The sequence below is a fragment of the Spermophilus citellus genome, assembly GCF_964194105.1.
Source record: "Spermophilus citellus genome assembly, chromosome: 17".
Lineage (NCBI taxonomy): Eukaryota > Metazoa > Chordata > Mammalia > Rodentia > Sciuridae > Spermophilus > Spermophilus citellus.
Genome location: NC_138199.1, coordinates 55,179,230 through 55,194,442, shown reverse-complemented (window position 1 = coordinate 55,194,442; position 15,213 = coordinate 55,179,230). Strand labels below are relative to the sequence as shown.

At 50.5% G+C, this 15,213-nt stretch overlaps 1 protein-coding gene across 1 annotated transcript; it reads right to left on the bottom strand.

Moving 5' to 3' along the window:
- Positions 1-650: 650 nt before the first annotated feature.
- On the bottom strand, positions 651-14,841 carry ITGA2B (integrin subunit alpha 2b). Its single transcript, XM_081270662.1, has 30 exons — positions 14,263-14,841; positions 12,381-12,502; positions 12,194-12,291; positions 11,920-12,085; positions 11,597-11,650; positions 11,481-11,522; positions 11,265-11,393; positions 10,845-10,892; positions 10,676-10,719; positions 10,467-10,520; positions 10,287-10,339; positions 9,894-10,105; positions 7,005-7,187; positions 6,736-6,781; positions 6,532-6,636; positions 6,393-6,448; positions 6,149-6,300; positions 5,835-5,960; positions 5,392-5,459; positions 5,111-5,258; positions 4,481-4,573; positions 4,138-4,217; positions 3,759-3,839; positions 3,428-3,527; positions 3,177-3,329; positions 2,943-3,065; positions 2,433-2,546; positions 2,104-2,205; positions 1,646-1,762; positions 651-879 (listed from the first exon to the last, which is right to left on the bottom strand). Exons 1-30 carry the CDS (start codon positions 14,448-14,450, stop codon positions 826-828), a joined length of 3,111 nt encoding a protein of 1,036 aa, XP_081126788.1. The 5' UTR covers positions 14,451-14,841; the 3' UTR covers positions 651-825.
- Positions 14,842-15,213: the final 372 nt, after the last annotated feature.

Genomic DNA, 15,213 nt, shown 5'->3' with positions numbered 1-15,213 from the left:
TTTATGGAACACATGAATCAGTTGGAAAGTTGTCTACCACTCCTCACTCCCTTATTAACAGAAGACCCTTCTTGTCAGTGGGGAGGAAGGAACAACATCAGGGTGGTAGTAGCAAGGTTTGGGGGTAGGTACAATCCTTGCTGTCTTCCTTTGGTGTGACACTGCCCTCCTCAGGCTGAGAGCTCTATCAGGCTCCCTCTGCCCTCACTCTGAACACAGTTTTACAGGCTTTTTTTTTTTTTTTTTTTTTTTTTGAGGGGTGGAGAGAGGCCAGGAGATCATGTTATTTTTCCCAAGTCTCAGAGCATTTTAGATTTATCTCTTCAAAATCATGAAAAATATTCTGTTTAAATCTGCCCACCAGGCACCCAGCCTTCCTTCTCTGCCTCTCCCAACCCCCACTCACACATACACCTGCAAACACCCTTACCCTCCTCCAGTCTTGCCTGGAGGCCCTGCCACCCCATCTCTCTCACATCTGCTGCCCCCACCCTGATCCTTGACAGTAATTTGTAACATCTGCTCTGGCAGAGACACTCTCCATCAGACTTCTATCAGCTCTGGTCCCCAGAGAGATATGCAAATATCTCTCCACTTCCCCTCTCTTTCTTGGACCCCAAGAGGAGACAGCTCACTAGGTTTTGGGGGTCAGTGTCTTTATTAGGCAACATGAAAGGAGGTGATCCTACTCTGTTGGAAGAGAAAGGACACCAAAAGGCCAACATGGAACAGCTCCAACCCGTAGAGGTCAGAGCTAGGGAGCAAGGTGGAGATGAGGAGGCAAAGCAGGCACCACACACAGTCAGATCAGCACTGGGCTGGGCTTCACTCCTCTTCATCTTCTTCCAGGGGTGGTCGATTTCGCTTGAAGAAGCCAGCCTGGGGGGTGCACAGGGGCTGGAGTCAGAAGCTAGAGATTATCCCTATGCCTCAAAGTGTAAGAAAATGTGCTGGGCTCCAGCAGCCACAGATCTTTTCCCTGGACCAGCACAGTACCTGAGCCCCACTGCACACAGCTGGAAACCTTTCCCTATTTATTTCTGGAAAAAAAAATTTTTTTTCTCCTCTGATTTTTTCTTTTTCTTTCTTTGTTTTCTTTTCTTTTGGAGTACTTAGGATCAACCCAGGGCCTCAAGCATGCTAGGCAAGTGCTCTAGCCCTGAGCACCCTGATTACAAGGTTGTGCCTCCATGTCCAGCTCTGATTTTGTCTTAGATATTGAAGTTTGTCTCTGACTCAAGCATGTGATGATATGTGATGATTACAAGTTTAATGTATGCTTTCCCTAAAAGCGCCACATCTTCCTAGGGCGTGGGCACTATTCTCCAGGAGCAGAGCAATGAGTGATCCTCCAGGATCTCCTAAGAAGCAAGGGGCAGGGACAGGACCATTCCTTTGTTCTCTCACCTCACTAGGGGAAGGGAAGGACAGAACTGGAGGAAGTTAACCCTATCCACAACAGCCAGGAATTCTAGAAGGCTCTTCCTCAAAAGGTCTAAAGGCCTTAGAATGTCAGTTGCCACCCCTTCTAGGAGTTTATGCCCTGAAGGGGTCCTCAGAGAATGACATTCCAATAGTAAAGATGTACACAGGACAGGCCTGGTCTTTCCCTGCCTCCTAGTTTGTGCCCACCTTTACATCTTACCTTCCACATGGCCAGGACCAGAATGGTGAGCAGCAGCAGGCCACCCAGAGCTCCCACCAGTACCCACCAAATGGGAATGGGCCGCTCCTCCAGAGCCCGAAACAGCTGTGTCTGCACCTGGGGACAAAACTGGTGTCTCCTCAGACTCTTTTTATTATTATTATTAATTAATTAATTTATATGTGGTGCTGAGAATCAAACCCAGTGTTTCACACTTGCTGGATGAGCGCTCTACCGCTGAGCCACAACCCTGGCCTCTCCTAAGACTCTTGACATCCACCTTTTCAAAGATTCACACCTGGGGCCTTTTAACAGCGCCCCACCCCCAGCCAAGCCATCACCTCCCCGTACCACCCCTCAGCTCCAGGGAGACCCTGCCCCCACGCTGGCTGGGCACCGACACAGGAATACCAATGGTTCTTGTAGGCCACATCTCCCCGTGGTCCCCTCTCGCTCACCAGGGCTTCTCCGCTGGGCAGGCTGAGCGCAGGCACCGCGTAGGGAAGGGAAGAGACATTGAACCAAGCGTGCGACTGCAGCACAAACTGATCCAGCGGCCTCTACCGAGGGTGGGGGTAAAAGGCACTTGCACAAGCCACAGGACGCCTCAGGGCGGCGGACTCCTCTCTGGGAATACCGCCCTCACCCCCGGAGCCAAACCTCGTCCTCTCCCTTTCCCCGCCCCCGAAGCTCCGCCTCCCCGTTCCCGCCCCCGAAGCCCCTCCTCTCTCCCTGCAAACTCGGGTCCCGCCTCCATAGGGCCTTGCCCACCCGCGCCCAACCCCACCTGGCGGAGGCTGGGCAGCGACAGCAGGGCCAGCACCGTGACGGTGGCTCTTTGCCCGCGCACCATCTCCTGCAGCTCACACTGCACCACAGTACAGGACGCCGACTCGCAGCTCTGAGAGGATGTGTCATCAGTCCCCAGCCCCTCCTGGCCTTTATCCCCTGCCCCTCACCCCTTCCCCTCGGGAAGGGCCTCAGGTTAGAGCTTCGGATGGTGTCTCTACATGCAGTTTGCTCGACAGCCCAGAAACGCAGGGACAAGGCTGGAAGGAGGAGGCCATCACATAGCCTTCAATACCCAGAATGTTTGCAACATTGCTTTGGCAATTTTTTTAATGTACTGGGAAGCTTAACTACAAGTGTCCCCCAGCCCACTCCAGATATCAGCCCAGCATCATCTTTCCTGTTCCCTTGAAGTACTTTATGGGTCCCAGGGGGGCTCTTCCTGACTCCTATCCCCTCTGGCTCCTGGGCCCAGGCAGGCCCCAGCTGGAGACCACAGGGTGCTCACCACCAGAATTGGATCCTGTTCTCCAGGCTGCTTGAGCCCTGGCAAGAAGGCCTGTCTGCGGTCCCGCTTGCGATGGACTGGTTGACTGGGAGAAGGGCTGGGCGTGGGCAGCCTCCAGTCCAGCTGGGGAGGCAAGGGAGCTATCAATTTCCCCGTGGTTTGTGTCCCCAACCTCAGAGACTGTGATTGTTGGTCGGAGGATTCCCTCAGGTCTTTCACCCACCCAGTTCTCACCTTGAGGGGGTTGGGAGAAGGTTGTGAGGAGCACTGAAGGCCCCCCTGGGGCTGTATATTCAGGATGTAGAGGAGGTCCGAGGGCTGGGACTGGCCAGGGAGGTGGATGCTGAGGTGGAGGCCATTTGCAGTACCAGGACCCTTGTTATGGAGCTTGGGGGTGGGGTGTGATAGTAGGATGAGTTCAGCATATCACCCACAGCCCTTAGAACCCTCTCACCCTAGCCCGGGGACCAGAGGCTCCTTCCTACCTCATAAGTGTGTTCTACTTTGGGGATCCAGCTGTCCAAGCCTTTCTGTTCCCTGTCACTTTCTTCTGCTGCCACCACGAGAGAGGCTGGGAAGGAGTTCCTGTAGGTGCCCAAGCCTCCAGAGTAAGTTTGATCCCCTGGAGAGTCTTTGGGGAACCCTCAATGGCCCCCTAAATTTACTCCTTTGTGTTTTTGTCTTTGAGGTGCTGCAGATAGAACCCAGAGCCCCACACTTGCTAAGCATGCACTCTGTCACTGAGCTGCATCCCAGATCCTCACCTGAACTTTAGAGCCCTTCCACCATCTCCCCTTTCCATTCTTGGCTGCTCACCCTCGCAGCTCCACTCTGGCCTCTGCCCGGACTGGCACATCCAGCAGCACAACCTTGCTGTTTGGATTCTGGCTGTTCTTGCTGGAGGGGAAGGGTGAGAAGAGGCAGGTCAGGTAGACTAGCCCAGAGACTCTCTGGGGTGCAGCCAGAATTTCAGAGGGCTCAGAGAGAGCTAATTTCCCAAACAGCATGCTACACTGTAGATAGGCCTGGGAAGGTGTGGAGGGCTGTCCTCTAGGGCTCCAAGACTCAGAAAGAAGTCCCCGAGGAAGAAAGGGAACAGGGAAATGCAAGACAGACACCACTGAAGACCTTTCTGTAAGGAAGTGTCCCTGCATGGGGGGAAAGTAGGGGAAAGGAGGGCTTCCCAGTCTAGTACCTCCTTATCTGCAGCTGAAAGGACACATACTCTCCAGCTTCTTCTAGGTTTTCCACACTCACCAACATTGTGATTCTTATCTGAGAGATGCAGAGGACCAAAGTCACTGCCAAGATGTCCACTCCACCCTGCGCAGCCCTGCTCTGAATATGGCCTCCAGCCCACCCACGCCAAAATTACCATTATTATCTCCATTTTACCCAGAAGCCCACTTGGAGAGGGAAAGTCATTCACCCAGGAACATGCTGATAGGGAGTATGAGACAAGGATTCCAGCCCAGAGCTACCTGACTCCAAACTCAGTGTCCCCTCCCCGCTGTCTGCGCATGTCTCGAAGGCCTCACCTGGGTGTTCTTCTTCATGGGGTTTCCCAGCTCGCACAGCACCATTTTGGTCTCATTCTCTTTCTTCTGGTTGCAGATGAGCCTCCCAAAGCCCTTTTTGGAGCAGTTGGGAGGCATAGGTGGGTTACAGAGAAGCCCATGTGTATCTGGCACTTTCTTGGTAAATCTGTGAGACTTATGTGCCAAGATGGGGGGCAGGATTCTAGTTTCTGTATTGCTATGCACTTTATTACATTTTTAAGTGAATTTTCATTTTGAACATTAAAAAGAACACAGAATAGTACATAGAGTAGAGCCCCATTGTTATAAAATACATCAGCAGGATGGAAAACAGATAACCACGTAAGTACCTGCCAATGTTGGAGTGAAAGACTGGAAGGAAATCCAGAAAATGTTCCTGTTAACATTTAGTTCCTGAGCCTTATTGGGTGTTTTATAATAGCCTTCAATTTTGTGTCATTAGCAAGTTTTTCTCTTCCATATATATATATATATATATATATATATATATATATATATTTAAAAGTAAGTCATCTTTTACAGCAAAAGGTAAGCGAAATGGGAGCTCTCCTGTGGGAGTTGAGAGTCACCCTCCAGGTCCCAGGCAATGCCCCAGGGTGGGGGACTCACCTCAATGTTGCTGAGAACCTGCATGTAGTGGGCGCCTGGGGGCAGGTGCACCGCCAGCTCTGCCTCATAAGCCCCCTCGCCCTCATTGCCTGCGTTCACCTGCAGCTCCAGCACATTATCAGCCCCAAATAGGAGTGGGGAGCCCATCCTGTGGGGGGAAATGGGTGAAGTCAGGAAGGCTCAGTCCAGATATACAGGGTCTGGGAGGAGGAGCCAGGACCCAGGTGGGAAACAGATTTCGTGGGACAAAGGGGCAGGGTTAGAGTGGGAGGTTCCCTCACACCATGGCAGTGAGCCAAAGCTGGGGCACACACAGATCATCTTCTCCACAGTCCAGGATGATGCGGGTCTAGAAAGGACACAGCAGGGTTTATGGATCAGCTAGAGGTGCTTGAGGTTTTGGGGTTTGGTGGGTTACATCAGGGTTAGGAAGACAAGAATAGGCTTGGGATTCATGTCAGAGCTTAGGGAGTAGACAACCTAAGATGAGGAACGTGGAAATCTCAAGTCTTTGGGGTTGATACAAGCTATAGGGCTTGGTGGTGATGTCAGGGTTTATGAGTTTACATTAGAGTTTAGGGGATATTGAGATTTGGGCGGTTCATTAGGGTTTAGAGGTGACATCAAGGTTTTGAGATTCACATTTCAACTTGTGTACTAACCCTAATCCTGATTTCCTGTCAGGAGTCTTGCATCTCCCTTGCCTCCCCTCTGCCCCACCCACCTGCTCCTGGACATGTGTGTCTCCGTGTAGCACAAGAGCAGGGGCTACTCCAGTCTTCTCGAGTGGCAGGGACACGTTGAGGCTGAGCACAATAGGGCTCAGCTTATCCCGGAAATCTGTCTCATCCTAAGAGAGAGTCAAGAGTTGGGCAGTCCTGCTACTTGTACATCTTGCCTTCCCTGGCCAGTAGGGACCATGTCCTACTGACCATTTCTGTACCCACAGCACCCATCCCGGTGCCCCAAGGCTGGATGAATAAGCCTGGTGGGTAAGCTTGGCACACCCAGCCCCATCAGTCCCTGGCCTGGACATACTCGAAGGAAGGCTTTAATGGTGTGGCAGATGGGGCTGTGCCTTCCACTCAGGTCGAGGCTCAGAGTGATGGCCGCCTGTTGAGAGTCCAGCAGTAGCACCCGCCGGCCGTGGCGGGGCTTCTGCCGGTCCAGCTGCAGCTCAGCATTTATATCTGGCAGGGCAAACAATAAGGATCAGGATCTCCCTGGCCAGCCTCTGGGAAGCCCAGACCTGCTTCCCTCCAACCCCCTCCATGACACTCACGCAGCTTCTGAGGAATGTTGTGCCCCGTGGCGCCCACACACATCTGGATGTTGAAGCTACAAAGACATGAGTTGGTTCAGGGGCTAGAGCCTCTCTGAGGTCCTGGATCCTGCCAGGCCCATGCCCTCCACCACCTCACCAGCTCACTGGTGTTTTGGTCTGTTCCAGAACACAATTCTTCACAGCAGGATTCAGTGAGTCTTGCACCAGCAGCTGGACAGTGGTCCTCACTACCGGCTGAGCTCTGATGGGATCAGGGGAAGCCTGCTATTGTGACCCTTCCTGGCGTGGCCTCCTCTGATCATATGGGCCTTCCCCACCCCACTGCTGGACCAGTGCTCACCTGTATACAGCCACCTTGCTGGCCTCATAGGCTCCCACCAGCAAGTCTGTAGACATTGGGAGAGGAGTCAGAAGGGGCAATGTCATGTCATCTTTCCAGAGGTGCCTCATACCATCTCCCCCACCGAAGGCTTGACTGGCTCCCCCACCGCAGGCATCCCAGAGCCCTTGCGGCACTAGGTCAGGCATTGGCCCCCAGCTATATCTGTCAGCACTTCTGGCAAATGCCATAAGGCCTTCCTTGTCTTATTGGAGGCAGTTCAGGAGCACCTGGGTATCCATTGTCATCGATGTCCACAGCACCTCGCAAGGAGAAGCCAAAGCCAGAGCCTGTGAGGAAGGGGCTGTCCAGGACCTGGGCAGGGCGTGAGCTCAGCCCCTCACTTTGACCCAGGAAAATCAGCACTTGGCCTCGACCACTAGGACCCCCATAGGGGGCAGCCACTGCAACATCTGGAAGGAGTAAGAGAAAGGAAATGTCTGTCATTCAATCACCCTAGAGACTCTGTAAAACCCTCCTGAGCTTCTTCTGTGGGCAGACCGGAAGAGTCTAGAAAGCTACAAAGTCTGGGGCAAGGAGGTGGCTGCACTGTCTTCTGGGAGTTTGCAATCTGACAGGAGAGAGATGAGTCAAGTAGAATTGTTATCAAAATAGTAAAAGCCCTTACTATCTATAGAGGAGAATATATTGACAATATTTCCTTTCATTCTGAAAATCTAGCATTATTACTTCTACTTTATTTTATTTTTATATTTTTTAGTTGTAGGTGGACACATTCCTTTATTTTATTTTTATGTGGTGCTGAGGATCGAACCCAGGGCCTCACATGTACTAGGTGAGCGCTCTACCACTGAGCCACAACCGCAGCCCCTATTACTTCTATTTTAGATGCAAAAACTGAATCCCAGAAGACTAAATAACTGAGACTTATTAAATATTGGTCCCTCTTCCTTGATGGAACTTTTTTTTTTTCTATTTTTTAATTCCACTTTCACCATGCAAACTCGGAGCCACATCACTACCAGCTTGTTATCACTATTTTTTTTTTTTCTGCTATGGAGGATGGAGCCTCAGGCCTTGGGCATGTAAGGTAAGTGCTCTACCACTGAGCTCCAACCCCAGCACACTAATATTTTCAATAAAAGATAATCTTATAAAGTTCTTTGGATAGGCACGATGGCACCTGCCTGTAATCCCAATGACTTGAGAGGCTAAGGCAGAAGGATGGCAAACTTTGAGGCCAGCCTCAGCAACTTAGCAAGACCCAATCTCAAAATAAAAATAAAAATAAAAAAGGCTGGGGATGTAGCTCAGTGGTAGAATGCCCCCTAGGTTCAATCCTTAGTACTAACCAAAAAAGAAGTCTTTGCACAACTTAAGAATTAAGGTCTTGGGGCTGGGGATATAGTCAGTTGGTAGAGTGCTTGCCTTGCATGCACAAGACTCTGGATTCAATCCCCAGCACTGCCAAAAAATAAAAAAGAAAGAAAGAAAGAAAGAATTAAGGACTTTGCTATATGTGTTACAACTATCTTTTCTTTGTCCTCTAATTTGGTTTACGATATGTTTTCTGTATAGCAGGTCTTTACTTTTAAATACCATTGTTGCTTTTCCTAATCAAATTACACAGAATTCATCCAGATAAGAGCACCCTCACCACAGCCTATCCTCATGCTGTGGTCCCCTCTCTCTCCTGATCCCTCTCCCCCTCCTCTCATTTCCTGAGCATTTTATCTTCCTTGTTATATCCTTGGTCTTGTTGCCCTGTTGCCAGTTTTCACTTTGGATTCCACTTTGGGCTAATTTAGATTGGGCATCATGAATTCCAGATCTCCAGCCTTCACTGGGACCTCGAGGCTCAAGGCCTCACAGCAGTCTGAAGAGTTTTCTACTCAGCACCTATTTTGAAACTGCTCCATTCTGACAAGCTACCTGCACCCACTTCCTTCAGTAGGTGATCTCATCTTTACTTCATAAAGAGGAGCAGTGTAACTGCTGTCTTATAAATTTACACCTACTTTCTCTCCCTCTCCTCATATGATCCTTGAATAGGTGCTCCTCCTTGACCCTGCCTCTCAGGGACCTTCTTCTGGCTTATCCTTAAGTTTCCTCATAAGACCATTTTCCTTCATATTCAACATACTCCCTATTCTTCTGAATTGAAATAATCTTCCCTTGACTTCCCTCCTTTCCATGATCATCCTTTTGCTTTTTGCTTTCTTAAGTCAAACTGGTTGAAAGAGTCTTCTATACTGCCTGCCTCCAATTCTTCACCTTTATTCATACCTTGCCCCATGGTATTCTAACTTCTGTCCCTACCCCACCCTTGATTGATTCTTGTTAGTCTCACCAGTGACCTCCTTCTTGATAATGCCCATGGGATACTTCCCCAGTCCATCTAACTGTACCTTTCAACAGCATAGGCAGCCAGTGATCCTATCCTTCCTCCTGCTTAAAGCATTCTCTTCCTTGGAGAGAATTCTAGGTCATTGGATCTCAAGGTTCTCCTTCTATCTCCTCTGGATACTCTGTTTCTGTTTCTTTCTGATTCACCTCCTCTGGGTATCCCCTAAATGCTCCTACTCCTAAGGGCTCTATCCTGGGCCTCTTCTCATTTCACAGGCTAGACCTGAACTGTTCTTCCCAAGTATCTACCTCTCACTCAGTCCTCTCTCCTAGAAGTGGGGGAAACCATGTCCAAGGATTCCCTGGACATTTCCACCTAATGGTCCCAAGCCCTTCAAGAGGTATGGACCTCCTTTCTCCTCCAGACCTGTGCCATGGCCTGAGTTCCAGGCAGTGAAGAGCACCACCAACGCACCCAACTCCTCTCTCTCCCTTATCCCATATCTCACAACCCATCAAGTCCTAGTAATCTAATTCCTAATTATCTATGAAGTCACCCTCATCTCTAATTTCACTGCCAAATTCTGCTGTCCAGGTGGTCATCTGTCCTGGATTAGGGCAAATCCATTCTAACTGATTCCCTTTAATTCTCCTATCTGCTCCCACTCAGCAGCTGGGTTTTGAAACCACATTTAGGATAGTGTCACTCCTTGCCTGAGCCTTTCCTGGCTCCTGCTGCCCAGAGATCGAGTCCAGCTTTTTATGATGGCTGTCAACCCCCCTGCAGCAAGTGGGGTTCCTCTCTTCCCTACCATTATAGCCATCCCGGTTGAGGTCGCCCAAGGGTGCAATAGCAGAGCCAAATCGCCCATAGAGCTGTGTGCCGGTCAGCAGGAGGCTGGGGGCACCCAGAGCGTGGGGGCCTCGGGGTTGCAGGTACAAGTACACGCGTCCCACCTCTGCCAGCTTGCGGTCGGCCCGGCTCTCCATGTACAGTGGAGCACCCACCAGCAGGTCGTGCCTCCTGCGAGCCAGATGGATGATTAGGATTTTAGAGAGGAGGGCCAAATCTCACCCACCCTCTTTCTCCTCCTTCCCTAGGTAGTCACAGGAAAGGAAGGGCTGAGAAAAGAAGAGATGGAGGCTAGCTTCGGCCTCTGTTAATTGGGGACCCAACTGGATAGGAGTGGGGCTCTCCTTCTCACCCGTCTGCATTGACATCAGTGACGACCACAGAATGCCCGAAATAAGAAGCCACCTGCAAGATGGGGAGCACCTTAGTTCGTGCCTCCAGACTCAACACCCTCTGTTAGACATCTGCCCATGAAATATTTGGGGTCTCAGCTCCAGGGCCTCTGCCACTCCAGCTGGGAAGTGGCGCCCACCTGCTCTCCGTGCAATTGGTGTAGCGTCTGGTAATAGGAGTCCAGAATTTCCACCTGCACGTAGAACGCAATGGAGCCCATTATTCCTGCTTCCTTGGAAGCCTGCAGCTCCCACTGAGAAAGGGCAGGAGGTTTGGGGGCGCAAGGAAGTTGTCAGCGTGAGGACTGTCAGGTTCTGAATGTGGAGTGGCAGGGCAGGGGGCACTCACCGCTCCCAAGGTGGAGCTCCAAGTGGGGGCACCGAAGACATACTCTGGGGAGTCCAGGGAATGAGATTTTCAGAACCTATCTACCCCTCCCCTCCCGCATTCCGCACCCAGGGGAGATTCGGGTAGATGTTCCTCCCCGTGGCCCCGGCCCCCTAAGTGGATTTCTTACCTGTAGTGTTCAGATCCCCGTCGAACTCTCCCACGGTTACCGAGTACCCTGAGAACAGCACATGTTAGTGTTTTCAGAAGCTTTAAGCAGGGAGGGAAACCGGAGACAAAGAAGGAGGGAACTCAGAAGCGACCAAGTTCAAACCCTGTGTTGTGTAAATGGGAAAACTGAAGCCATCAAAAGGCTAAGTAAACCTTGTTCGAGGCTTCACTGTGAGTGCAAGGAGGAAAAGGAGAGATGGGGTGCATCAGAGTTGAGAAAAGGGCGGGGCGGGGAGAATGGCTGAGAACTGAGCTGGGGAGCCTCTGTTCTGGGGCTGGCCAGCTAGGATTGGAGGCTCAGGCAGAGAGGATCTGACAGCTGAGGTGGGCGGTGACTCTTAGAATGCTGGGAAGCCCAGAGGGGAGGTGGCAGGTTTACCCCGATAGCCGTCGAAGTATTCTGGTTTGCTAGAGTCGTAGGTAAAGCTCTGGGTAGGAACGTTCCACAAAAGAGTGCCTGGACGGTAACTCGAGATGATATCGGCAATTGGAGCCCGGGCCAGAAGACCTAACAGTGGGGGACAGGAGGTGTGTGTGACCCAGTGCAGGGGAGACCAGGCGAGAAGGGAGAGAGTTGGTATTGCTGGGTACTTACCTAAGAAAAAATAGCCGCCAGGGGCTCCAAGCACCAGCTCTCCTGCCTGAAAGGGAAGCACTGAACGTGAGAGGGGGTCCTTTTCGGGGACGCCCCACATCACTTTTGGTCCCTACTTGCCTGGGTTACCACGGAACTGAAGCCCGCTTCACAGTATCGCTTGTCTCCGTCTAGAGAAGGCGAGGAAAAGGGATCAGCAAAGGGGCGGAAGATGAAGGATACTCTCCAACCTGGAGCCTGGAGGGAGCGGAGTGCCGTAGGGACCCAGCCTTGGGGAGCGGTGTGGAGGCGTGGCTTTGATCAGAAGGGGCGGGGCCAGGAGCTGAGCCGACGCCTGATTGAAAGAAGGACCTGGGAACCGGACCTAGGGAGCTGTCCGCTTAAGGGCCCAGCTAAAGGGCAGCGAGTGGGAGGAGCCAAAACGAAGGGCGGTGCTTACTAAAAAAATTTTCTACATAAACCCGGCTCATGGTATTGGACCGACAGGGTGAGTACTCCGCGCGGCCGCCGCTTTGCAGTTGAACCACAACGCAGCCACCAACGGGCGTCTTTTCAGCTTGTTGAGTCTTTTCTAGGACGTTCCAGTGTTGCCAGGGGGCGCAGGCCTGGAGCAGGGCCACAGTATAGTGGAGAATGGCATGAGATTCAAGCTACGCCACGTGTCCCTGTTCCCCGCCCCCGACGGCTCCTGGTGTCCTGTCTGCAGCGCCTACCACAATTACGTCTTTCCAGCTGACCACCGACGCCCCAAGTCCTTGCCGGGCCTTGAAGGTTTGGAGAGTTTGGGAGCCAATATTTCGGGTCTCATCGTCTGGAGGGCACAAGGAGGAATGGGGCATTGAAGCCTTGGTCATTCATGTCTCTCTGGTCCTTCATTTTACCTTCATTCCAGGGACTCACTGAAATTGAAGGACAGCGGGGAGCACTGGCCACCCGCAGCATTCCAGGGGCACAGGAACACGCCGCCAGTTTCCTCCTGGTTTGGGCCCAGGTTCCGCGGGGCGCCCACCACGATGGCCACTCTGTAGAAAAGCTGGATGAGCATGGAGCAAATTTCTGCATATCCTGCCTGGTAGCCCGCCCTGGGAGCAGTGCTGGGAAGGCCGTGTGGCCCGGGGAACATTGGACCATCTTTCCTCACCGATCTTCATTTTATGGACAGTGAAATGGACTTTCAGTAAGGGAATTCACATGCCTATTGTAACCCAGTGAGCTGGACTAAAACTATTTGGTTTGATTTGAACACTAAATGGTGTTTTTCTTCTGCTGAAAAAGTACTCTAGAACGCTGATCACTGTCTCCACCCTCCTACTACCAACAAAAACCAGAGGTTCACAGACTGTCACTAGATCCCTTCTTGAGAATTGTTTTTTTTTTTTTTCCAGTTTTAGATGGACACAATATATTTTATTTATTTGTTTTTATAAGGTGCTGAGGATCGAACCCAGTATCTCACAGGTACAAGGCAAGCTCTCTACCACTGAGCTACAACCCCAGCCCTTTAAGATTTGGTTTTAATGTTGAAGAATGAGAGAAGCTAAAGTGGGATATGGGTGCTGACAGAGCTGAGGATCTAGGTTTAGATGACTGTTTCGCCTTATGTAAACATAACAGGGATACACCAATTAATTCTGTCAAGAGTAAATGTGGGCTGGGGAAACAGCTCAGTTGGTAGAGTGCTTGCCTCGCATGCACAAGGCCCTGGATTCAGTCCTCAGCAACACACACACACACACACACACACATAGTAAATATAATAAATGTATGGGGGAAACTAGGTGCAGTGTGATTCCTGCGACTCAGGAGCTTTGAGGAATTCTAAGTTTGATGCCAGGCCAGACAACTTAGCAAGATCCTTTCTCAAAATAAAAAATAGATCTGGGATGTAGCTTAGTGGTAAAGCAACCTGCATTCAATCTCCAATACAAAAAAAAAAAAAAAAATTATAAAGGGTATTTAGCATGGTCCCAGTCAAGCACTTTTGAAAAAATGCATGCTTCTCATTGATCACACTCATTGAATGCAAGCCACCTTCAGAAGAGGACCTGACTTTAGGCGAAGTAATTGTCTTTAGCAGAGGAAATCCCCCAAATGACTGTTACTTGAAGGCTATCTGCCATTACCAGTCTCCAAAACTGGATAATCCAGTGTCAGCCACAATAAGTCATATAGCTACAGAGACTGATTCTAAAGTCTGATCAATACTAAGAAGCACTTCATTGCTTCTTTTCAAATATCTATAATTTGTATGGGGAGGAGGGGATATATTTTAGGATGTGTGCTGCCCCCGCCTTTTGGTCCTGAAGATTAAACCCAGGAATGTGTTACCATGCCCTTTTAAGTGTTTTGAGACAGGGGTCTTGCTTAGGTCCTCACTAAGTTGCCAAGGTTGGCCTGGGACTTGCAATCCTCCTGCTTCTGCCCTGAGTTGCTGGGATTACAGGCATGCACCTTTGTGCCTGGTACTCCTTTATGCTTTTTGATGGGATGAGGATAAAGTGTCATACAATTGACACATAAGGAAAAAATAAGGAATTATCTTTTGTCTTCTTGCTGTAGTTTCAGTGCCCATCTCTCCATTGGTACTCCTCCCTGACATCCTTACCTGAACCAGTATCTCCCCAGCATTCCTGACAAGAGCTCAACCCAAATAAACTCCAGAATCCTCAACTATTGTCACAAATGGGGAACTAGAAGCCCACAGAAGCAGTGTAAGTGTGTGTATGTATGTGTGTGTGTGTGGGGTCCTTTCTCACCACTACCCAACTCCCCCAAGGCTCACCTTCCATGGTTGTCCTTGTGAAAGTCCAGTGAAAATCCGAAGTGGCTGTTATTGGGGCCTGTATAGAAAGTGAGTCCCACAGGGTCCAAGTTCAAGGCCAAGGCTGCTGGGATAGCACTAGGTCCCAAGAGCAGTAGTGCCCACTCCAGAAGCCAGAAGGCATGTAGTGAACACAAAGCTCTGGCCATCCTTTTCCCACAACCTCCTGAGCAGAAATGGGCAGCTCTTTCCTCTCTTTCAATTTCCACCACAGGAAGTCTTCTTATCAAACTAGAACCCAAAGTAATTTGCTGAGCAGCAGGCAGAGCAAAAGGGCTATAGCTCCTGGATCATATAATCTTTAGGATTACTAGGAAGGGGATGAGGCCATCCTGGGGGGTAGGAGCTTATGGTGGGAAGCCATGACTCCTCCCTTTTCCTGTGGGCAGCAGCATATCAACTCCTGTTGTTTCAGCCTCCCCACTATATCTCTTTGAATATTCACCCCACCTCTCATAACAACACATTAGTATAAAGCAACTGATTGGGATAGTGTAACTGTGAACTAATAGGCCTGCAAAACTATATTCTAGCTCATAATTCTACAGCTACCCCTTCTCCCCCATCCATCTGGTTACTCTGCTGTGGCACTTTGTGACTTAGCAGAGGTAGGGGGAGTAAGGAAGCTGGTATCCTCTGATAAGACCTGAGGCTGCCATCTTTTTGGATAAAGCACTTATCCACTTCCTCCTTCTAGGGCTTTGGGCAGCCTCATTCAGCCATATTGAGAGATTCTATTGCAGCAGCTTCCTCGCTCCTTCTCCATCTTAAGCTAAGTCATAGTGTAGCTATAGCAGTGCAGCCAGTGCTGGGGAAAGGTCTTGGCTTAAGGGGCAAGGAGATGGAGAAAAGGTGGAGTCAGTACAGGGCATTATGGATCACAGGCTTTGGGATTGTGCACCACTTGTTCAG

Coding starts and splice junctions, on each gene's coding strand:
- ITGA2B (XM_081270662.1), bottom strand. CDS start 14,450: ATGGCCAGAGCTTTGTGTTCACTACATGCCTTCTGGCTTCTGGAGTGG. Junction 11,394..11,480: donor TGGCGGCTATTTTTTCTTAG/GTAAGTACCCAG, acceptor CCCCACTGTTAG/GTCTTCTGGCCCGGGCTCCA. Junction 4,574..5,110: donor AGGTTCTCAGCAACATTGAG/GTGAGTCCCCCA, acceptor TGCTCCAAAAAG/GGCTTTGGGAGGCTCATCTG.